The sequence below is a fragment of the Aegilops tauschii genome, chromosome 7 (assembly GCF_002575655.3).
Source record: "Aegilops tauschii subsp. strangulata cultivar AL8/78 chromosome 7, Aet v6.0, whole genome shotgun sequence".
Taxonomy (NCBI): Eukaryota; Viridiplantae; Streptophyta; class Magnoliopsida; order Poales; family Poaceae; genus Aegilops; species Aegilops tauschii.
Window position 1 is genome coordinate 602,166,425 of NC_053041.3, and position 24,458 is coordinate 602,190,882.

The 24,458-nt window shown below is 45.8% G+C and overlaps 3 protein-coding genes across 4 annotated transcripts; 2 read left to right on the forward strand and 1 right to left on the reverse strand.

The window, feature by feature from the left end:
- Nucleotide 1: 1 nt before the first annotated feature.
- On the reverse strand, nt 2-1,755 carry LOC109731999 (acyl transferase 15). The gene has a single exon (XM_020291180.3). The coding sequence runs from the start codon at nt 1,610-1,612 to the stop codon at nt 329-331; it is 1,284 nt and encodes a 427-aa protein (XP_020146769.1). The 5' UTR covers nt 1,613-1,755; the 3' UTR covers nt 2-328.
- A 1,300-nt stretch (nt 1,756-3,055) lies between these two features.
- On the forward strand, nt 3,056-6,118 carry LOC109732007 (desmethyl-deoxy-podophyllotoxin synthase). The gene is made up of 2 exons (XM_020291190.4): nt 3,056-4,037; nt 5,223-6,118. Exons 1-2 carry the CDS (start codon nt 3,144-3,146, stop codon nt 5,853-5,855), a joined length of 1,527 nt encoding a protein of 508 aa, XP_020146779.1. The 5' UTR covers nt 3,056-3,143; the 3' UTR covers nt 5,856-6,118.
- A 3,022-nt stretch (nt 6,119-9,140) lies between these two features.
- On the forward strand, nt 9,141-16,465 carry LOC109732008 (tau-cadinol synthase). Of its 2 annotated transcripts, XM_020291193.4 has the most exons (7): nt 9,149-9,419; nt 12,642-12,900; nt 13,057-13,429; nt 13,615-13,833; nt 13,981-14,116; nt 15,674-15,922; nt 16,046-16,465. In XM_020291193.4, exons 1-7 carry the CDS (start codon nt 9,195-9,197, stop codon nt 16,334-16,336), a joined length of 1,752 nt encoding a protein of 583 aa, XP_020146782.2. In that variant the 5' UTR covers nt 9,149-9,194; the 3' UTR covers nt 16,337-16,465. The 2 variants fall into 2 exon arrangements, with proteins under 2 accessions (XP_073361476.1, XP_020146782.2); XM_073505375.1 differs by having other exon boundaries at nt 9,141-9,419; nt 13,615-14,116.
- Nucleotides 16,466-24,458: the final 7,993 nt, after the last annotated feature.

Below are 24,458 nucleotides of genomic sequence, written 5' to 3' on the forward strand. Positions count from 1 at the left end.
ACAACCATCTTTATTAAGTTGATACACGGGCGACGAGGGAAGAAACAAAGTACAGAATATAGACAATTACGCCAGATCCATTACCTATGACTAATTTGACTATTTTCGCAAACAATGCCTTTAAGAAAGATACATGCCCTTATCGCCATGTCTAGTCACATACGGCTAGGGTTATCCTCTCGGTCGCTCGCTCCGCGAGCGACGCGAGGGGGGCGGGGTTCAGATGCTCCTTTCGATGATGGAAGGTTAGAAAGAGATGATCTCACATTGAGATTTGAATTTTGAAATGTGAAAAGCTGGGAATTGTAAATGCACTCTGCAGTTCGCATTATATGTTGAGGGCGGCCAACTCCGCCACGAAGGCGTCGGCGTGCTCCGGCTTGACGCAGAGGGACACGACGTTGACGCCGTCCTCCCCCTTGCACGGCGGGCACACAACGCAGATGAAACCCACCGTCTGATGCGCCTTCCACATCACGCGCGCCGGCGTCCCACGCCCGAAATCCACGGCTTCGAACCCAAGGTTCCTCCAGCTCGTGACACTGAGCGTGTTGTACCTTGAGCATGGGGGTGCCAGCTGCGGCTGCTCTCCACTGCTGCCGGCATCTGTCTCGCTCTCGCCGCCGCTGACGGCATCTCTGCTGCTCCTGAATATGTCCGACGCCTTCTCCTTTGCAAGCTTGATGAGCTTCACCAGGTCCTTGATGTCGCCGCTCGCCACCGCGCCGCTTGTCGCTTGGACCTGATGCATGGTGACGCAGTTGCCGTAGTAGCCTTCCTTGGCGCCGACGAGGCCGCGCACGTTGCTTGGGAAGGCGAGGGGCGCAGGGTCGTCGGTGTCAGCATCGGAATCGGAGATGACCGCGCGGGTGCGGCACCGCCAGAGCACGGCCGCGACGGCTTCGAACACCGTGCAGTCGCCGGCGCACTCGGCTTTGATGCGGCCGACCAAGCTCGAGGGGATGGTGACGTCGAGGCTCGCCAGTTCCTCCGTTTCCATGCGCATCTGGGACCTCACAGCGGCGACCATCGCTGGCGGGAGGCGTGGCAGCGAGCCGTCGATTTCGGACCGGACCGGAACGACGGCCGGCGCCGGCATCCCCCGAGCGAGCTCGCCGACGGCCTGCAGGAACTGCGCCATCCCCGCCGCGTCGGCCATGACGTGGTTCCATGTCATGCCGACGACGAATCCGCCGCACGAGAACTCGGTCACCTGCATCAGTAGAAAGGCGTCGCTGAGGCCGCAGTATTCGGCGGGGTAGCCAACGGCGAGGTCGCCGAGGAGCAGCGCCGGTGTCGTGACCTCGTCGTCGTCCAGGGCACAGCTAACTGCCGCACCCACGAAAGAGACACCTTCGCCGGTGCAGGCGATGTGGAGCTCCCCGTCGTCGCCGGTGGCAGCGAGGCGGCCGGCCATCGGGGGGTAGTGCGCAAGTGCCCGCGACAGCGCTTTTTTGATGGTCTCGACGGGGCCGTCGATTGGTTGGTCGAAGACAAGGAGCAGCGTGACCGGAATAGGAGCTATGCACCTGTCGAAAGAGGAGAGATGGACGATGCCGGCGCAAGGGCCGACGACCACCACCGGCAAGGACTTACTCACTCCAATGCTCATTATGCCGTGATTTATTATTTCTGCTCTCAAGCCACGGTTGGCCTCTGGCTGTTCATATAGCCGCTGACTAATCTCATCGATTGGTTTCCGGGAAACACTCGGCAAAGAAGCAAACCTCGGCAAGCATGTGCTTTGCCGAGTGTCGTGGACAAAATACTAGACAAAAGAAAACTTCACAAAAGGTGGCATTTGCCGAGTGTTGCACTCGGTAAGAGGTGTTATTCGTTGCGCTGCACTGGTTTGGCTGTCGAGGTTGCATACGAGCTCGAATGAAGATGATCCAAATATCAAAGTTTGTTCATTTTGAAGAGACAAATAATTTGAAAGTTGAGCACTTTTTCATTTTAGACCATATGAAAAGTATTGTATTTCCTGCAAAATATTTCTGCAATCACGTTTGTATACACATATTTTTAAATTAATTATTTTAGAAAGATGTGGTTTGATGTCTCTCAATCAAATTCAAGGGGAAATTTTGACCCATTTGCCGAGGTGAAAACTGAAACCACTGACTTTCAATCAAATTTCGTGATTTCGACTATGGCTGAAATATTTCTGAAGTTCAAATTTGGAAGAATGCACTGACCTAACACTCGCCACTAGGACGCCGTCTTACCCGGGCCTATTCCTCCACTGTTCTTGTGCCGCACCACAATCCCTGTAGACAGTGGCGAAGCTAGCCGAAAATCACTAGGGGCGAAACACACATCATCAGTATTTGGGGGGGGGGGGGGGGGGGGGCAAATGCTATCTTTTTTCTAATCTAAGCCCTCCAAAAAAAAATTCTTCAGGAATTGATCCAAGGCTGGGGGTGTAGCGCCCCCGTCCCCCCGGCCTCAATATAGCTCCGCCACTGCCTCTAGCCCCCCTACGCTTCGGACCCGCTCCGTCGACCTCCTTCCTCTCCTCCACTAGCTCGCCTCCGCGGCGAGCCTCGTCGTCCCCGTCGCCGACCAATTCCTTATCTGCCGGGGCCATCCCACTCAGGGTTGCCCTCTGTAGTGATTTGAAAGAATAAGAGAAAAGTAAATCCGTGTACTTCTTCAAATTCATGAACTTTTATAGAAAGTACGCGGTTTTGAAAAAATAAACACTTGAACTTGAAAATGGTATGCAGACCTCAATAAATAAACGGATTTGAAGAAAGTACGCGAATTTGAGTCAAAACTGGCAAAAGTCAGCACCAAAAGCGGTCAAAACCGTGTCCAGGGATGAACCTTGTCCGGTTTTAGTAGTTTGGGGTGAAAGTTGTCCGGTTTCAGAGTTGAGGGACCAAATTTAGACTCCGCCAACAGTTGAGGGACGAAAAGTATACTTTTCTCGAAGAAAAAAAAACAAACGACTAGTCATCATTGCATAGGCCTCTTAAAAAATACAAGAAAATGATCAGCTGCGTGGGCTTGCTCTTGAACCAAATTTGGTGGGGTGGTTGAGCTTGTGCAAGCCAAAGATTAGTCGTCATATATGTCACGTCTCTCTAAGCTGCAAAAGCCCAAGATTTGTCATCACTGCACAAGCCAAGCTGCCTGCCATGGCGGGGTGGTTGAGCTTGTGCTTGATAAGCCTTTCCACAGTACTGGCCCTTTTGTTTCTCAAGCTCTCCAGCCGCAAGAACAAGTCCAAGAAGAAGCTGCCTCCTGGGCCATGGACTCTCCCTATCATCGGCAGCCTCCACCGCGTCGTCAGCGCCCTACCGCACCGCACGATGACAGAGCTGTCTCGCCGGCATGGGCCGCTGATGTTCCTCCGGCTAGGCGAAGTCCCCACCGTGGTAGTCTCCAACGCCGAGGCGGCAGCGCTGGTGATGAAGACCAACGACCGTGCGTTCGCTAGCCGGCCATGCAGCGCGACGCAGGACATCTTTGGCTGCGGCGGCAAGGGCATCGCCTTTGCCCCCTACTCCGACCACTGGCGCCAGATGCGCAAGATCTGCGTAACGGAGCTCCTCAACTCCAAGCAGGTGAGACGCATGGAGGGCGTCAGGGCCGAGGAGGCGGGCAACCTCGTCCGTTCCATCACCGCCTCGGCCGGCGCCACGGTCAACGTCAGTGAGAAGGTGCGGGCGCTCAGCAACGACGTCGTGTGCCGGGCGGTTTTCGGCGGCAAGTTTGCACGGCAGGACGAGTACCTCCGCGAGTTGGACGAGGCGTTCGCGCTGGTGGGCGGCTTCTGCCTCGTCGACCTCTTCCCGTCGTCGCGGCTCGTGCGGTGGCTCAGCAACGGCGAGCGCCGCATGAGGACGAGCTACGGCCGCATACAGCGCATCATCGCTGGTATCATCGACGAACGCAAGGACACGCGGGCTGCCGGCGTTGCCGGCGGCAGCACCGACGATGAGGACCTGCTGGACGTACTGCTCAGGCTGCAGCTGGAAGACTCGCTGGAATTCCCTCTAACCAAAGAGATTATGGGAGCCGTCTTGTTTGTGAGTATTAGTTTACTTCCTAAGACTGATTGTTTCACCATAATTATAAATTACCAGATCTGATCTGCCTCCATGCATGATCCCATCGACGATGCCTGGGTAACATAGATGTACAAACTCATTAATTATATCAAAGATGTCCACTAGTACTCCCTCCGTCATGTGAGAGAAGTTAGCATCCTAGCTACCCCGTCCCATAATATAAGAACATTAGTGTAAAAATCACTCTTATATTATGAAATGGAGGGAGTAGATATTCCTCACAAAATTAAAGAAAGATGTTCGCTAGTACTCCCTATGCCCCAAAATAAGTGGTATGACTTTAGTTTAAATATGGACTCATTTGAACTAAACTTACGATACTTTTTTGGCGACGTAGGGACTACATAACAAGTGACTTTTAACTTTTTATGAGCGCAATTAAACCTTCCAATTTCTTATACCACCAAATATATCAACGCGGGTAATTATTTGTTTCATTCACATTCCACAGAGCATAAAAATTAAATAAAAATTGACAAAAATGAACTATGCTTTTTCTTTGCGAAGCAGAAATGAACTATATGTATGACCTTATTAGATACACATTTCTGACTGGGATGACCACATCAAATGTTTGGACGGTTTTCTTGTGAGGCAGATTTTTTTGAAATTCTGAGCACTTCAGATCCTGAATGTGACAATAAGTAGGAAGACTTACTGGTAAAATATGAACCATTCAATGGCTTCCCGAAGGATCCAGCTGCTAAGAGGGTCCGAGCCATAACGGATTGATGTGACCGTAGCGGCGACTGGAATCGATCTGAATGAGGCATGTCAAATTAATATGTATTGTAGATTTTACCCGAACCCCATCCCCCCCCCCCCCCCCCCCCCCCCCCCCCCCCCGGGATTTCATAAAAAGGAAGAAAAGTGGGTATTTATTAGAAACTGGGAGAAATAATGTATGGTCTATGGAGTACCCATACACAAACCGGACAGTCTAGAAAACCAACCCAACATGATAGAAAAATAAATATTAAGCGCATCCTGGATCTTAAAATTGGTCTCTCAAAACCATGCCCCGGGCTCCTGGCAAGGCAACTATTAGTGTTGATGTAGCATATATGGCATATCCGGAAATGCATGAAACGTGGGTGCTATTGTTTCATACTAATTTTTTGTTGTCCATACTGTGGTTTCCAGGACATGTTTGCGGCAGCCACGCATACCACATCAACTGTTTTAGAGTGGGCTATGTCAGAGCTCATGAACAATCCCGGAGCTATGGCTAAGGCACAATTAGAGGTCCGAGAGGTGGTAGGTCAACATGGAGCTGTCATTACGAACAACGTCCTTGGTGACCTACACTACATGCAGATGGTCATCAAGGAGGTCCTTAGATTGCATCCGCCCGGTCCTCTAGTCCCCCGCATGACTAGGGAGGACTGTACGATCATGGGTTATGACATGTTTAAAGGTACCAATGTATATGTTAATGTCTTCGCAATTTCCAGAGATCCAAGATCTTGGGAAAATCCTGAGGAGTTTAAGCCAGAAAGGTTTGAGAACAACAACATAAATTACAACGGAACATACTCTGAGTTCATTCCCTTCGGAGCTGGACGACGACAGTGCCCTGGCATGTTGTTCGGAACATCGACTGTAAACATCACATTGGCATATCTTCTTTATCACTTAGAGTGGATGTTTCCTATTGGGACTAACCTTGATACATTTGATATGTCCGAGAAATTTGGGCTGGCGGTAAGTAGAAGGTGTGACTTGCAACTCAGAGCTATTCCACATGGGAGCTTGAAAACTATGGGCTCGCAGTGATACAGAAAGCATGTAATATCCATGTAGCAATGTATGATAACATATGCGAATCTTCAGCATGTGTATATACTACAGTCAATGTTTTAAATAGCCGGCTATAGCTCCGCTATAGCCCGCTATATAGCCTTTTCACTAGGGTGCCGCTAAATGGTCCCATATACAAATAGCCCGCTATAGCCTGCTATAGCCCGCTATAGCTCCGCTATAGCTGATTTTGAGGTCCGCCGCTATTTGGCAATAGCCCGCTATTTAAAACATTGACTACAATACATCTTCAATTCTTTATGCAGCATAATAAGAGCCGCTGGCCTGTCTAAATAACGTTATTAGAAGTTTACCAGAAGTTGACAACCAGGCCCTAATCTTATTTGGATGAGAATTACTCCCTCATGTTTCAAAACCATACACACTTTCGAAACCAGAAATGAGGAGAAAACCGCGTACGTGCCACCGGTGTTATGGCTCCTCATTTGCCATATTGGACATTTCCGTTAGGTTATTTTGGCTCTGCTCTCTCTCTCTCTCTCTCTCTCTCTCTCTCTCCGTGTGTGTGTGTGTGTGTGTGTGTGTGTGTGTGTTCTACGATACCAAGCCGACCACCTCGTCGATCTCCACCGCCGTTGCCATGCGGGGAAAAGCCTAGAGCGGCATGCTTTGCCTCCGAATACGGTCATCGTGCAGGAGTCGGAGGAGGAAAATGACAAGGGGTGACACGCGGCAACATCATGCAGCTCGGGGTGACGGGGGCGTAGTTCCATCTCTACCTCTGCCAGGACTGGAACAAGAGTAGGCAATGTTGGAGATGAAATACGTGAAGGAGTGCATTAGCGAGGGTGGCATGGACATATATGGGGTCAACGGTAGAGCGCCAGTGGAGCCACGGAGGAGGATCTCATTGCATCCCTGCTGCCGCTAACCAACACAAACAATGACATATTTGTGGTAGCGGCATCCGCTCCATCGTCCTCGTCGCTGGAGATGAGGAGGGTGATATTTAGGCTGTGATGACCTCGCCTCTGTCGTAATGGAAGTGTTGCTACCATGAGGAAAGGGCGGGATCAGCCGTGCCCGTGGTATGTATGGCCGCAACCACCTCCCCATGGATCGAGGGAAGCCATGCCAACGTCCATGGCAGTGGTGCACCTGAGACGGTGCTCCCTGCCTCTCTGGACGGGGTTGAGGAGCTTGGTGCATAGCAGTGGCATTCCTTTGAACTAGTATGTCACTGGACCGACGATGCATCCAGCGTGGCAATTAGGAGAGAGAAAACAGCTCAGAGGTGGCTGATTTTGTCCTCTAATCTGGTTTTGGAATACATTTTTCCGTTTTTGATACTTGTGGGAAGAAATGTAGCCCTAACAAAGCCGATGGACTAGATGCAGACTTTCGGTAAACTTGATGGGAAAAAATATACTTTTCTCATAATATAATGAATATCATGTGATTTATGGAACTAGCATGATCTTTGTATTCATCCGGCTCATATGATTTATGGTGTTGCCACCCGGGAAGACCCATCAGTAGCGTGGTGCACATCGATCCATCGTCCATCTGCATGTTCCCGATGTGTAGAGTATGAGAGGTAGATGGAGGCACCAACTCAACTAATGTTGGAATACATGACATTGGAGTCTGACTTCCTACGCTCACATCCATGACTAAACCACAAATCGCGTCGATCATGTGTACAAGGGTATACATAAAACATGTTTGTGTGGAGATACAGGGATTATGTCAGGGATAGTTTGATGTGAACAAAGAGAAGCAAGACACTTCTTACCCAACTACATGCCCATAACGTGGGTAGCAACCATGCTTACTATACCTTGTGTTGATCTTTTTATAATATCAAAAGGATTACAAGACGAATTTGTGGTTGAAGATGTTAAAACCGTAATTTGCCAAAGCTTGTGAGTTGCTTGAGAGATGTCTTTTTGCATAGCCATACATCTCGTTATTTGTGTAATTTCTTGGCCACCAGGCCAGGATGAACCATATTGGACTCCAAGTTCGCATTGATTAACGAAAGAGATCCCCTATTTGGTTGGAATACCGAATTTATCGTGATGTCTCCTACAACCACTCTTGATTTCCGACCATGTAAAACCTCGGGTAGAGCCTTGTAGAAGGACTCATTGTCCATGTATACCGTCGACGGGATTCACGACATATTGGTCTTTGATGAAAGTTAGGGTCGTGGAGACTAGAAGAAATTGTGGTGCCCGTAGGGACATCGTGGAGGACAACGCACATCTGTTTGACACATGTTTAGTCCCCCGAATGGATAATAGACATACATCATTCTTATAGCTGTATATTTATGAATGTGAGGATACAAAGTGTTGATTGCATTGAACAAACTAGATCCGACATGTCATGGGCATGGCGAGGGAAACTAGCACCGACAACTAACACAACAATAACACAAAGGGGAGGAGGGCCATCCCGAATTGAAGGTGGAATGCCATATATATTGGTCGCCCGAGCAAGGATCACCAACAAACCCTGCATGGAGCACAAAGGAAAGCGGATCCATGGCCACGCCGCGTTGAGTGGCGACAAGAGAGGAGGAGACAACCATACAAGTAAGGTTGGCAGTGGTGAAGAAGGGTGGGGATGTTGGAACTCACCCACAGGATCGATCACATCAAATCACGAGAACACACGCACATAAAAACTTTCGCCAAAGGCACCTGTCGTGCCTTACTCTTCCCTCTTTACTCGGTGATGCAATCTGATGTCTCCCTGCTACATATATATGCATAGGCAGCCACCGACCTTTGACAACCTAGACGTACTAGCCCACACACGGACACTGCTAGCTACGACCGAAGACTCCAAACCGGACTCCTACCACAACATGTCAAATACTAATTCCTATCACGTAGACCATTGCCAGCTGCTAATCCTAGCCGGACATGCATCCTAGTACAAACGGGCTGGACACATAGCCCCATACTAACTCACGTACCCAGCTAATTACAAGACTAATTAAACTTCTCAAGATTATCTCTAACAATCTCTTTCTAATCTTGACCCTTGTCTTCAGTGCTTCTCCGATCTTGACTCATTGTAGATCATCCCTTGTCGCTCATCTGTTTGCACCACGACAAGTTAAATTGATAGGCTTCATTGATCACAACAGGGGAGTGCGAAGGCAAGAGGGCCCCGCCACTAACGTCAGTACCGACGGCTACCACTCGCAACTGCGAGGGGCAGGGCGGCTGTAAGGTCATTTTTTTGGGGTGTCGGGGATGGCCTCCGGAGTTGCCCGAGAGCCACCCGGGAGACTTTGTTTTTCAGTTGTTGAAATGCTTATGCCTATCTAGTGTCTCTTTCATGATAAATTTAATCTCTAGCTCGCTGGCTACTACTGCAGCTGCAGGTACACATGTTCTATTTAAAGGCTGCAGGTTGCCTTGTCCTTGGCGAAACAATCTAGCGAACACGGCAAACATATACTTCATGGCGTCAAGAGGTGCAACCACTCCAGGGAAGCCGTCCAGCTTTGAGCCCTCAGTCTGGGGTGACTTCTTCATCAACTATGAGCCACAACCACTGCAGGTAAGAGAGACCTCTCGAATCTAGGGTTTGAAGTTCACATTTCACTCCTCGCTCAAACTGATTGACGTAAGTGCTCCAAAACATAGTTTATACTCTGTATTTTTTTGCGATGATTTTTAGTGTATATTTGATCTTCGTGAGGGCGAACCTCTTCTGTTCGCCCTGGATAGCCATGATTTGCAGTTGTTTACTTCCAATAAGTTATTTTGCTCTCTTAGGGTGCTAGCTGCAGTTTGTTTCGTGGTACTCCCTCTGTAAACTAATACTCCTATAAGAGTGTTTAGATCATTATTTTAGTGATCTAAACGCTCTTATATTAGTTTACGGAGGGAGTACTAAGCTTTTAATTTGACACGTCACTAGCCCTAGTTCAAGAGACCATTTGTAATAAAAAAATTGTGGACAGTCTCTGGCGGCATGCTTTTCTACAGAGCGATGACGCTTTTTGCTATAAGACAAATGCACGTTACTTGCCGGCCCGCTAGTGAAAGCTGGTTCTCACCTAATTTGTTCTTTACCCCTAAAAAACCCTAATTTGTTCTTTGGGAACTCTGGGATCAGCTGGTTTTAGGCATAAAAATTTATAGTGAAGCATGTAGGTCCCATTTGAAAGTAATATATACATCTTAACAAAATATTACCAATAACATTAGCAAAACATAAACAACATTAGTCCCCTCCGAATCGGTGTACAAGGCCCTGGCAATTTCAAGTCTAACTTTTTACCGATTTAACTAAGATAATTAGCCTCGTGTTTTGCAGTAAGTATACGATTGGAAACACCTTTCATATGCGAATATAATTTAATGTCATACTATTTGTGGTATATAACCCGTATCTTTTTGTTGAATTGGTGGTCAAAGTTAGACCTGATATATGATGACGCTTAACATGGAAAGATGATAATTCATTTCCATCAAATGTGTCTACTTAGGATTGAGACCTGCTTCCTATTATTGCAGTAAAAAGACAAATAGGTTAAAGGGTATTTTTATGGAACACAGTTCTTGAAACAATATCCTGTTTATTTATTTATTTTTAAATGAAGAAATGTCTTGTTGCATATGGAAGTGGATCAAACTTATTCTGATCACACAATCTATATATGTTCTGTTCGCTGGGTGGAACCCGCAAGTACACATACCTCCCCCATGTAAGCCTAGAACCTATCACTGTTGGTAGGTGCACAGGGGCCCAAGTCAAATTGAAAATTTATAGTCTCTGCATTCTCCACCTAGAGTCCATCATCTTTGGTTCCTTATGCCTGTTTGTGTTCTCGGCCGGTGCGATTATTGAGCTCCGTTCAGCTGTTTTGTCCGAGTACCAGTATGCTACTATATTTGGTCACTATGCTAAAATAATGTTCTCCGTGATGCATGCGAATCTACTACGGCGGCCAACCATTATTTGTTAGTAGTATTATTTACTTGCAATAAGTTGTTTGTTCTTTTTAATTAGGGTGCCAGCTGCAGCTTGTTTGCTGGTAGCAGTTGTACTAGCTTTTGACATGGTCACTAGCCCTAGTCCAAGAGACCATTTGCAATTAAAAAATTTGGACGGTCACTAGGCTGCATGTATTCTATACAGGGCAACGATGCTTTTTGCTCCAAGACAAATGCACAGTACTTGCCGGGCGGCAAGTGCAAGTTGGTGCTTATTTAATTCATCTGTTGAGAAAAATAATTCGGAATTCCTGGGTCACCTGGTTTTGGGCACCACAATTTAGGTAAACCATGAAGGTCCCGTTAGTGAGTATTCCCTCTTATATAGAAATATAAGAGTGTTTAGATCATTACTTATATTTCTTTACGGAGGAAGTAGTATCTATACATGCTCAACAAAAAAAAATACTAATACCACTGGAGAATTGTAAACATATACAAGGCCCTGTCGATTTGAAGTCTAACTTTGGTCGCTGATTTAACTAAGAAAAGACGAGGTATATGTTTTGTAGTAAGTATACTGTTGAAAATATCGTTCAAATCCGAATCTAATCGTATTACCCTTTTCTGGTAGACAACTCGGTTTTTTGGTCCAAAGTTGGTCAACACTAAACGATAGCTTAGGGAGTATCATTCAATGAAAATCAGTTAAAACAGTAAGGACGAACATTGGACATTACAAATTCAATTTAATCAAATGTGTCTTTAGAATTGAATCCGGCTTCTAATTATTGCAGTAAAAGGAGAAAAATTGTTTACTTGTAATTTTTATGGAACACAGTTTTTGAAGCAATATCCTTTTTTGTATATGAAGCAAAGTCTTTGTTGCATATTCCCGTCGGCCAGAATTATTCTTGTCAACAAATCTAGGTTATTTTGTTTGCTGGATGGGACCCGCAAGTACACACACCAGCACTATGCAATGCTAGAACTTATCGCTACTGCTGCACAGGGGCCTAAGTCCGATTGAAAAAATGTAGTACACACCTAGAGTCCAACGTCTTTGGTTCTTTATGTCTGTAGGTGTTCTAGGTCGGTGTTGTTAAGCTTCATGCACTAGCCAACGCAACCAAAAGTCCGAACTGATGGGAAGGGCTAGTGCAATCCACATATACTGTAACCCCCCCTCTCACGTGTGACGGGGAAGACAAGTCAACAAGTGCAACCGGAAGAGAGCGACGGCGCGCGGAACTCACGTATGACTCAAGAGGCCTATACGTGGACACAAAGGGGGGCAACAACAATTTTTAATAAATTGCGCAAACCAGGACTTGAACTCAAGACCTTAGCTCCGATACCATGTTAAGCTTCATGCACTAGCCAACGCAACCAAAAGTCCGAACTGATGGAAAGGGCTAGTGCAATCCACATATACTGTAACAGGTGTGATTATTGAGCTCTGTTAAGCTGTTTTGTCCGAGTACAAGCATGTCATATTTGATTATGTCTTGTAAAAGAATTAGATTAAGAAACAATAAATTTGTCGGAGTGTAATGAACGGCTATGCAATTTGCAATCTTCCTTTGACTAGATATAGTTTTCTGTAAGGGAATACGGTCAAAATTTCAAACTTTGATATATTATATTCAACACTGGTGGTTTGATAAACCTTTCGTTATGAGGCCAGGTGCATATGCACCCGGGAGCAGATACTCCATGTGCCATCCAATATTAGTTTTCTGTAGTATGCTACATAAGTTTATATTTACATGTTATTGTATCTTTTGATTAAGTGATCTCTTTGGTTAAGCAGTCTCGGCTATTACATTCATGCATGCAGAGTTGTGAGGAATGGATGAGAGTGAGGGTCATAAAGTTGAAGGAGGAGGTATGCATGCTCTTTAAGGGTTGCAACCGGGCGGTGCGGAAAATGATGTTAGTGGATGTACTCCAACATCTTGGACTAGATCACCACTTTGAAGAACAGATCAACACAGCATTAAGCGAAATCCTCGAGAGTGAATTTAGCAGCTACAATCTCCACGATGTTGCTCTTAGGTTTCGCCTGCTTAGGGAGCATGGATGTTGGATATCTCCAGGTATCTACCTGCTATATAATGCAATACTCAATGATAAAAGAAACCTTGAGGATGCAACATGCATTTTAGCCCTTAGGTGATTCAGAGCAAGCATCAGCCATTTTTGGCATGTATACTTGACAATGTTAGCATTAATTAATTGTGTCCATCATGTAGATGTTTTTGACAAATTCAAGGATGAAAATGGAAGCCTTAGAGAGGATATTACTAAAGAACCAAGAGGACTATTAAGTTTATACAACGCGGCTCATCTTCTGGTACATGGTGAGACATCATTGGAAGAAGCTATCGCTTTTGCAAGGCATCATCTTAAATCAATGAGGGGTAGTCTCAAGTCCCCGTTAGCGAAGCAAGTCAAACGTGCTCTGCACCTTCCACTGCCAAGGACATACAGGAGGGTAGAAACAGTGCATTTTATCTCCGAATACAAAGAAGATGAAGGGCATAACCCAATTCTACTAGAGCTTGCTAAGCTTGATTTCAACCTTCACCAACATCTCCACTTGAAGGAACTCAAGTCTATGACAAAGTACATGCTAGCCTGATCTTCATTTATATCCAATAAGCAATTAATTTCTTAAAATGTTGAGGACTCATCGTGGCTCCTTCACAGGCATACTCACCAAATAGTAGAACCTATAAACAATGTGTTTCAGTTCACCTAAATCCAGCTAAAAAAATCTAACCCCAAGTAACTATTTAATTTATTCACAGGTGGTGGAAGGAACTTTCTGAATTCATCGGGCTTAGTTATGTTCGAGATCGTGTGGTGGAGAACTACCTTTGGTCCTTTGTGGTGCACTACGAGGAGCATTTTGGGCTTGCACGAGTTATCTCTGCCAAAATTAATGTACTACTTACCATCATGGATGACACACATGATGACCATGCGACCATAGAGGAATGCCAAATGCTACATGAAGCCGCACAAAGGTTGGATTTTCCTATTCTGATTCCTAGATGGGCTAATGCCCAATTATCGATGAAAGTGTTGAACTCTCTTGCACTACTAAGTATTTGCAGTGGTCTAACTCGCTTCTCTGGCTTATTTGCATGCATTGCAATTTACCATGTACATAGATGGGATGGGAGTGCTATTTCTCTTCTACCAGAGTACCTGAAAAGGTTCTATAAAGAATTGTTGGGGAACATTAAGGAGATTGGCGATGAAATGGCAACCAGTGGCAACTACAAAATCGCCTACATCAAGAAGCAGGTACGCCATAGGTATCTCATCTCTAGTACTAGCAGGTTTTGCAAGTTCAGACATTCTAAACACTCTCATTTAATAGGTTATCATGTTTACCTTGTGTGCATAATATATTAAGAACAGTTCACCTTGGTAGGGAATCTTACATGTCTTTTACAGTTTGACCAGACATAATTTTCTAGGAAGATATATGCATGACAAAAATATATTAAATATTAGTATATAAGTCAATATATATAACGTTAAAATAGGCATACAATTGATCAAATATTTTAGGTTCACTAATACCTATATTTAGACCAAGCCCCATAAAAATAGAATAAAAAACATAGTTTAAATAATTGAAATACTTTGAAAATCAAAACTTGTGTTCTAGTTAGATTAATTTGAGATTGAAATTTTAGTATGATTATTAGGGTGATTCTGACAAGTTTATTTTATGATATGGTATATATCCAATCGATTCTGAACATGTTTGACCTATAGGAGAGACATAAGGCACACATAGTGGGTTCATATATATCATCCCCCCTTTAGCGATGCCACTAACATAACTACTCACCTGGAAGATAGAGAAGAAAAAGGTTTGGCTTCTCAAAATTAAATTAAATATCATATATTTTAAGAGCCGCAAAATTGTTTTTTAACAAAGTAACATAAAATAATAGGAGTAACTGATTACCCCCTTCATTCCAAAATATAAGGTGTATTAGTTTTTACAAAGTCAAACATTTCTATGTTTGAACGAGTGTATAGAAAATTATATCAACATCTACACTACCAAATAAACAAAATATGAAAATATATGTGAAGTGAATCTAATGGTACTGATTTGGTACCGTAGTTATTGATATTTTCCTCTCTATATTCTGTGCAACATAGAATAGTTTGAATTTTTTGAATATTAATACACCTTATATTCTTTAATAGAGGGAGTGCATACTACTATGATTTCATCATTTTTAGGTTCAGAAACCACTATACATGCTCTAACAAAATACTCTAGTTGATTTTATTTCTTGCATCTACTTTCTATTCTTGAATTATTTACAGGGTCAAATTGCCTAAGCTTTTGTTAAGCTTGTACCGGTGCTAAGCCATGGTATGTAAAAAATGATGCGATAGGGCAATTAAGAGAGAGAGAGAGAGAGATGATTTTGGTGTCTCCAGAAAGAACCGGTGCTAGGCACATAGTCCTATGCATATTCTCATCATATGTGGATCCCTCATCCTCATCCCTTTTAATTTTCCCCTTGTTGCCCCTTAAGTGTCCACGTAAGATCCAACTAAATGAAATAAGTTGAGCTACACCAAACTAAGCACATACGCATTGGAAAATAATTCAAGAATACAACTTGTAAATTAGCCATGTTCTTATACATCGGGTAACCATCCCATGGCTATATTTTTAGCCATGTTTTAATACTCTGATGGGTAAATTTATTAAAGCGTTGTAATTGAGATGCTTTAATAGTACTCTTGTACTACAAGACAATTAATGTCGTTATTTCTGAATTAATTAGTTGATAATTTTGTGGAGCAATTTTGCTTCATTGTGTACAGTTCCAAAATCAATTCAGTTACTATCTTCAAGAAGCCCAATGGACACACAAGTGTCACAAACCAAGCTTTGACGAGCAGGTGAATCTGGGTGTCATGACCATATGTGTTCCAACAGTATCTGTGTGTGGCATGGCTGCCATGGGCGATGCAATGCCAAAGGAGGCGCTGGACTGGGTAGTTGGTCTCCCTGATGCCATCATAGCAAGTGGGAAGATTGCCCGCTTCATGAATGACATTGCTGCCTTTAATGTACGTGTCCCCTTGGATTTAACTAAGCTTTGTTTCTAGTAGGAAAGGATATATAGCAACCATATGGAAATGCATATCTAATTCGTATTTTGGTCTGAAATTGCTAAACATACGTGAATGTAGCGTGTAAAGAGCAAGGGGGGCGCGGCGAGCTCCGTGGAGTGTTACATGGCAGAGCATGGGGTCACAAGGGAGGTTGCCATTGCAAAGATCGGGTCACTAATTGAAGATGGTTGGAAAAGTCTGAACCAAGCACGTTTTGGAGATCGAGCGTTGCTCCCAGCGGTGCAGAGGGTTATCAACCTTGCTCTAAGCTTCCCTCTATATTATGGCGGGGGAAACGATGCATTCACAGTCAGCACACGTCTTCGTGAAACTATTGAGATCCTCTTTGTGAATCCAATTCCTATGTAATTTAGGGATTTGATACACTGTAGCAAATAAACTTGTACATACACCAAAATTTTATTTGCTTCATTTTTTAGATAAATATTGTTATTTGCTTAAGAAAACCATGATCAGAGGCAGTTCCAAACACATGACCATGGTCGTTTCAGTAACTGTTGGCAACAACCGTTGTTTAAAGACAAAACCTTTCCAATGCTTGCCATCCTACACTCTTGGATATTTTTCTATTAGGGCATCTCCAATGCTGACTCTTGGATATTTTTCTACACTCTTCGGCGGAGTCGGGGTTTGCTAATTTCACTTGGAGCATTTTCTCTAGTCCGAATCTCAGAGAGCTGCTAAAATTAAAAGGTAAAGCTTAGAATTGATAGGAGCTATCCTCCGAGTGCTAGCAATATGACTGGGAGTCCCGAAAGAAGTATGTCGAAGGAACTTAGTATTCTGATCTAGCCGTCACCAACTAGCTAAATCATCACTGTATTTAGGCATTTTTATTAGGATAATGCCCATGCGTTGCAACGGGATATAAATATTCTAGTACGTTAACGTTATCTAGTGATTTACCTGCCCATATTAATGTGATTGTGTAAAATCAAATCCTACCTGTGATTTCCTTATATTTTGATAAGAATTTTGGTAAGTAATTTAAAATGAAATTGGTTCTGAAGGTATGTAAATTAAGGTGATTGATTATCCTTCGAGGATGGTTGGACGAAAGGATGGTGAGAACAAAAGTGAAACATGGAACCTTACATTTTCTTAAGTAGTAGAGATAACTAGCACACAATGGCAGTGGATATGCATTCTGTGGATAATACATATAATGCGAAATGTTTTTTTGTCAGCTCCTATATTTCTAGAAAAGTTAAATCTCTGATGTTTTTTAGACAGAGCGTGAAAATCCTGCTTATACTAACAATAAAGCCCCAAATAGTTGGATACAAAGGTGCCCCAGAACGGCTAACAAGGCAACTACAAATAAACAACAGTAAGTAAAATTGACGCGAAACATGAAGGCATCGGGGCCTTCTTTCGTGAACGGATCACCAAAGCAGAGGAACATGTCGACTCAGTCAAGAGGTGAAAACCCACGGGCAAGGATGCGCATGCCGAAGAAACTCGACAGTCTGATCTAGTACTGAGGATCACTAATCAGCAGATTGTTTTTCATGTATAACTAACATAATATCATTGGGCATGTATTATGTTTAAAATATAAAATTTCCTTGCCAACTCCTTGGCACACCGGCACAACGGTATATCATCCTTTTCGAATCCCAACTGAGGCCCATGTACCCTTGTCCTCGATGGAAGGCGTCGCTGATGAAGATACACACTCTAGAGCTTGGATGAATACTAACGCCCGGACCTCGCGAGGGAAGGCTTCGAACATGACCGCTAGCCCTAAACACAGTCTTGATTGATGAAGATGAAAGATGGTTTTCGCAAAAAAGAAAAAAGAGATGAAGACTTCAAGCTAGAACACTACTCCCTCCATCTCATAATATAAGAGCGTTTTTTACACTAGTGTAGTGTCAAAAACACTCTTATATGATTTGACGGAGGGAGCACATCATATAACTGCATTTAGTAATTTGACATCTTACAGCATGGACAAATAAAGGAACTAAACCCGAAACAGTTTATACACACCTTTTTTTGCGGGTATACTGTACACACTTTATTCTTGAATTGTGTTTATTATGATTGCATAAAACATTTTGGGAAGGAGTAAGTATGTCACCATATGATCTATTTTATCTTTTTGAGGGAAAATAGGGGTGGTGTTTTGGCTCCCGGGAGCATTTGCTCCTGCATGAGTAGTAACTTAAAAAAATAGCAAAATGTTTTTAAAAAAATCTGAATTTTCTTGTGCATGTTCATGTTAGTGTTGCAAGCATGCTTGACAATTTTCATGTGAAACGGAGCAGTAGTGTTTCGTCGGTGAAAAAAGCAAATTTGGGGTAACATTTGGTGTTCAATTTGTTTTATTTGCACATTTCAAAAGGTTTAACCTTTTTCCTAAAAAAATTGCAAGGTAGCATTTGGATGTGACTATTAATATATAAAAAAATTGTTGGGATTTTTTTAACATTTCAAAAATCATTTTCACGCGCAGGAGCACGTGCTCGCGGGAGCCAAATTGGATTAGTATTTTATTTAAACAAAGTTCTCTCCGGTGGGTGGCTGGGCGACGGGGGCTGCGGGGCCGGTGTGCGGCTATGGGCACCTGGCGGTCGGCCTGCTCAGGGTGGTTGGCTACTTGGCGGGGGCGCTGCACCAGGGGTTCGGATCCGGCGTGGTCGTTGTCCAGCCCCATCCAGGGGCGCTTTGCTACCGGGCTCGTCCATCTCTGTAACCGTCTTTTCTCTCTCGACCTTTTTCTATTAGGCTAGGCGCGCCCATCAAAGGTTGGCGTGAATCTTTTCATTATCTTCAACCTGGACTCTGTCTCCTTCTTTAGAATTTTATTTGCTCAAATGGCAAATTAGCGCACCCATGCTTATATCACCCTTTTTTTGTTGGCTTATTGATTATCATAACTCCTAAACGTATATAACTTGGTATGATTTGATGTAAAAAAGCAGGGTGGGACTATTAATTAGAATCTGGAATTTTAGCATAGGCAAAAGAAAATTTAGTTTGCTTCAGCCATAAGGTGGGGAGGGCAGGCCGTGAGATCGATTCCCAAGCGTTATTTTTTTCGCGGCCCATAACAAAATTTAAATTCTGGCTCATCTGACTTACAAACCTGCAAACAGGACGAGCGAACGTACGAAAAACGAAGCGATAGCCCTTTTATTATTAGGTAAAGGTTTAAACAAAGTTCTCAGAAATCTCTGAGGCAATACTATGCAAAATACAGTCTGGGCGGTGAGGTGCTGCGTCGCTTCGTGCCCCCGCGAAGGACCTGGAAGCCGGGGCGGCGGCCCCGGTCGGCGAGGCGGCGCTGCCTCCGCGACGGGCGGCGCGCGCAGGAAGTGGTGGCCGACATCCTCGGCTGCCCGGGCAGCGAGGATTCGGTGGGCGGTCGCGGCGCGAATTTTCCTCTGTCCCAGATCTAAAGGTCAGGCGTCCCCCTCCCCTGCTCTCTCCTCCCCTCAGGTTGTGCCCTTCTGTGACTTTGGTCGCCGGATCCGGTGCTGGTGGGGTGCGGGTGCTCAGGTTTGAGCCCGGGGGAAACCCTTGGCCGGTCCTCCGGCAACGACGGCGGCGGCGCGTGTGCGCGTCGTGTACTTCCCTGGAGGCGTCGTTGAGGGCTCTCCTCTTCACCCCCGTCCCAGACCCCGGGTGAAAACCCAAAGCCCGTCTCGGGCTGGCCGGCGGCGGCGCCTAGCGCGTCGCGTCCTCGTTGGAGGCGCCGTCTGGGGTGTCTGGTTCTTCGGGAGTGGGGCGAGGTGGATGGTGGGTGTCTGTCGGCTGCGAAGCCAAGGTTGCGTTTTTTCTATGGACGGTGCTCGTTCCTGCAAGTGTTCTCTGCGGACATTGGGACGGGACCTGGTGCTCCCCATGCTCCGCCTCTCGGCGTCTGCGGCTTTCTTCTCCAGCGACCTCCCAACAACGGCTATCCTTCTGCTCATGGTGGCTCAGGAGAGGTGGCAGTGCAGCTGTGGTGTGTGCCAGCGGCGTGGAGGGGGTAGTGCTTCTTGTCTGCGATGGGGATCCGGCTGGCATCTGCTCTAGTTCTCGGGTGAGCGCCAACGATCCGACGGTGCGGCGCCTTCGAGCCTAGGCGAGAGGAAAGGGTTCCTCTTCAGCGTTGGGAGCGATGTTCTTCCCTTGTCCCTGTTTTCAGACAGTGCTCAACTCTCTCTGGTTATCGGCTGATCATCAAGGCTTCTCTGTTGCTCCTCTCTCTGCTGGCTATGTGCAGTAGGCTTCAACATTACTAGCAGGGCTCTTCATGTAATTTTTCTTGCAGCTGTAATGTGTGTGGCATTGTTAGTTGTTCACTCAACTCCATTGTATCTTTCGGTCGCTGTTGCTTGGTGGCCTCGTGTAATCAGAGGCGGAGGACGGAAAAAAATTAAGGTGTGGCGAACTCTTAAGCATAATTTTTTTTCTTTATGCAAAAGCAAATTTAACATCATCTCTAATGTTGGGGACAAATCTATCAATTGGAATGCAAAGTCGTGGATCATCATTTATGTAATCTAGACGAAAAACAGTTATACCTTCAGCTCCTAGAACCTCAACATTCTCTTCCTCTATAGCTTCAACTGAATCTGCAATCTATTCTTCCACTTGTTCGGCTGGCATAAAATTTGCATTCTCTTCTTTCACGGAATTCACTTGATCTTGATGGAGTACCTGGATTAGAGCCACTGCCACTACCAAGTACTTCAAAAATATCTTGTCAAATCTGCAATTCACAACATTAAATTGTCACTAAAATCACTACATTACATATTAGAAGCTATTCTAAGATCTAAAATGCTACTAAAATTCAGAAAATATACCTCTCCCCTTTGCTAGCCCTTCCCCTTCCTCTCCATCTTCTACTGGCTTGCACTTTATTAAAAGATGGTAGGCTACAAGCTTATCCTTTTTTAGCTTTGTATGAAAAGAACCACCCTGCTTTCAACCTTCTGATGAATTTGTCTGTGTCAAAAATAATAAGAAACAATGAAACAACGAATTTTTTGGTCTCAAAAACAATATGAAGGACGCGGAGCTGGCGACCGTGCCGCCGCCTGCGCCTTGCGCGGCTGTGCCCAGCCGCCCCTGTCGCTTGTTCGACATCCACAGCCGCCCTCTGCGGCTCCGCCGTCCCACCGTCCGCCACTCCGCTTGGTCTTGGTCGTCGCCGCCGCTGCTCTAGCTAGGGTTCTTGGCGACTGGCTGTGTGGGTGCGTGTACTGGACTGGGGCGCTGGCTGCGCTCGATTCGTTCGTGTCTTGCTGGCCGTGAAGTCGCTCGCTTAGCCGCTTAGGTTAGGCCCAATTATATGTGGCTGGGTGGCCCATATAAAGCAGCGACGGCCTTCTTCATTTATCAGTGATTATTTCCGGCTCTAGCTAGCCGTTGATCGAGCGTATACATACGTATAAATTTTCTTTTGCTCGGAATCAAGGTGTGGCGGCTGCCATACCTTGCCCACTGGGGTCCTCCGCCAGTGTGTGTAATCCTGGCCGGTTGATGGCTTCGTTAATTCAAAGCCGGGTGCCTTCGTTTAAAAAATACAGTGTGGATGACCATTGTCCCAAATCATATGTCCATCTAAACAAAGTCCCTCTCTAGCTAGCAAATGTGCAGCCTCATTTGCTGAACATTTTACCCTTTGATTCCTGATGAAACGTCCGAAGCCTTTTCTTGATATTCTCAATCAGTGGTCCAGACGCTGATAGATCCTTTCTATCTGGAAGTGGGATAATAATTAATTAAGTTACAAAGTAGTTTCCCGCAAAATAAATAAATTGTGTTACAGTATAACACGATGCGATTGAATCCATCCGAACATAAACATGTCGCAAGTTGATGGAGTCCAGACTTCCAGCCGAATACGATAGACCCTTCCAAAACCAGAGTTTGGAATCCAATAGAAAACCATCCGGTTGAAGAAACCCTAGCTCGATCTCCACCGATCGGCCCGTCTGTTTGCACGTACGGAGTACAACCGAAGCCGCGCGCTGCCTGCCCTGCCATGACGCGGCCGCCGAGGGTTCCGCCCTCCCGTAGCGGCCACCGCCATCATGGTCGCCGCTGCCGTCCTGCCGCCTCGACCAGCACGTGGTCTCCACAGGCCGGAGCTGCCCCCGCCGCTGTTCCGTCGCTGCCGAGGGACGTCGTGTTCGACATAATCTCCCAGATGACGGTGAAGTCCCTGTGGCGGCTCCGGTGGGTGTGCAGGGAGTGGCACTCCATCGTCTCCCACCCGGCCTTCCATGCCGCACACAGGTCCCGCGCCGAGCCGTAGCCCCTCCTCGTCGCCCGCTACTACCGAGAGGAACCCGTCCAGGAAAGCGGCCTGCGGGTCATGGACCTGGCCGGGAACGTGGTCAGGGAGATCAAGGACGCCGGTGGCTTCTGGACGCCCTGCCCGACGATTGACGACCTTGTATGCGTGACGGAAAGTAAAAAATTCATGCAGCGCCAACATAATTGACCTGGCCACGGGGCCAGTCCTCGTGAACTGCCCGAAATCTGAGGAGAGATCACTAACAACACACTACACCTTCGGCTTTGGGCGTGCCACTCCGTCCGGCACATACAAAGTGATCCGCCTCATTGACCATGGCAGGAACAGCGGTCTCCCGCAGACCTGCGAGGTCTTGGAGTTAGGAGGCAATGCCGGATGGAAGCAAAGTGAGTCTCTGTCTCCTATCACGATGTGTTTTGATTTTCGGCCGAAAAAAACAATTTTCGGCCGAATTTGGTCCATCTCGCCTGGGTCCGACAATTGTCTGCGTCGGCCGAAATTTTCGGCCCAGTTTGAACTTGTTTTTGGCCCAATCCAACTTCTGAGGCCTCCCCACGGTTTGCCTATCGAACCACGCCTGAACCCTAAACGATTCACGATCCCCGCTCCCCCCGTGTGCGGCGGCGGCGGCGCTGCGCCAAGTCGCGGGCTCGCGGCTCCTCCACTCGTCGCCGCCTGCCTCCCCGCTCGAGTGTGCCGCTCCTGCCCGTTCGCGTCGTCCCGGCGGCCCGGCCCCTGTTGCTGACCTCTGCCGACTGCGGGCTGCAGGTGAATCCAGCGGCAACTCCTCCTCAACTCTGCAGCACATCTCCCCGTCCTTGTTTCAATCTTTGTGGAGCTGATGGTGATGTTGGACTGATGCAAAGTTTGGTAAACATATACGTATAGACGTACTCCTTAGTGTTGTTCTACTGCTATACTTTTGCTCTGCTTGTTTTCAAATTTTTGGCCGAATTTCGGCCAGATTTTGGTCAAATTTCATTTAAAATTCAAATTTTGATTTTGTAATTTCGTCCGAGATTTGACCGAAATTTTTGAAATGGCCGAATTTCGTTCATCTCGTCCAGGGGCGAAAAAAATTGCAAAACGAAAACCAAAACACAGATCACGACAGCTTCATCGTCACGGTCAATGGCATCGTGCATTCCCTCGCCTACCCGTGTCATTTGACCTTCTTTGACCTTGAGAGCGAGAAGTGGGGGGTGTTGAGAGGTCCACTGGAAGAGAGTCGCAACATCGGGAAAATCCGCATAGCCAAGCTCAACGGGGCTCTGTGCATGGTGCATGCACATGGACAAACGACTAACCATGCCCGCACAGACATTTGGATCTTCGATGATTATGACGACGTGTGGGAGAAAGCATACACAATCCTTATGGCCCCAACCGCCAATAACATGACGCCGTTGATGGTGACACGTGATGATGGAAAATTGCTCTTCTACTGCTTTCTCCAGCACAGAGTGACGCCGGTGCTACAAGTTTATGATCCCCAAACTAAGAGATGTACCAAAGTGATGGATAAAGTACATGACATCTTCGGCGGAGTCGGGCTCTGCAGATTTCACTTGGAGCATTTTCTCTACTCCAAGTCTCTAACAAAGGCTGAAATTAGCAAGATGAAACTTCGAATTGAGGAGGGGTGATCTTTCGAGTGAACTGGCCATATAGTCTACTGGGGTGCGTCGAAATAACCATGCACGTGGAAGGAACTCGAGCATATAGTTAACAAGTTTACTATTCTATGTTCCAATATATGGTTGAAAAAAAATCCTCCTTGTGGTTACTGTACTAAGTGACATTGTGACCTTCAAACAAAAGGTGATATGTGACTATGACGTTGTGAATTTGTTTCGGGAGAATATGACGTCGCGATGATATTTTTTTAGCGTACATCATGATGATAATCTTGCATTTTTAGGGTAAAACACATTGCTTTATTGCTCTAATTCAATGCTTCTAAGAACAAGTACAGAATCATGGAGATGAATGAGCCACGGGTGGCACCCCTCAGATAACGAAAGCGTGCGCTTAGCTAAGTTATGTGCTGCATGGTTTGATTCTCATCATGGACACACACAAAATCATGATATAGTCTTAAAGGGGTTCCTATAAGACCTTATCTCTTGTTACCAACAAAAACAATTTTCTTTTAAAGATTAACAGTAAAGTCAGTGCCACTCTGTCAGAGTAGTATTTAATTCTAAT

What these genes read in the sequence shown, in the direction of transcription:
- LOC109731999 (XM_020291180.3), bottom strand. Translation starts at nt 1,612, where the DNA reads ATGAGCATTGGAGTGAGTAAGTCCTTGCCGGTGGTGGTCGTCGGCCCT.
- LOC109732007 (XM_020291190.4), top strand. Translation starts at nt 3,144, where the DNA reads ATGGCGGGGTGGTTGAGCTTGTGCTTGATAAGCCTTTCCACAGTACTG. An exon ending in TTATGGGAGCCGTCTTGTTT is followed by an intron (nt 4,038 to 5,222) that starts GTGAGTATTAGT and finishes TGTGGTTTCCAG; the next exon opens with GACATGTTTGCGGCAGCCAC.
- LOC109732008 (XM_073505375.1), top strand. Translation starts at nt 9,195, where the DNA reads ATGATAAATTTAATCTCTAGCTCGCTGGCTACTACTGCAGCTGCAGGT. An exon ending in ATGAGCCACAACCACTGCAG is followed by an intron (nt 9,420 to 12,641) that starts GTAAGAGAGACC and finishes TCATGCATGCAG; the next exon opens with AGTTGTGAGGAATGGATGAG. An exon ending in TCGCCTACATCAAGAAGCAG is followed by an intron (nt 14,117 to 15,673) that starts GTACGCCATAGG and finishes CATTGTGTACAG; the next exon opens with TTCCAAAATCAATTCAGTTA.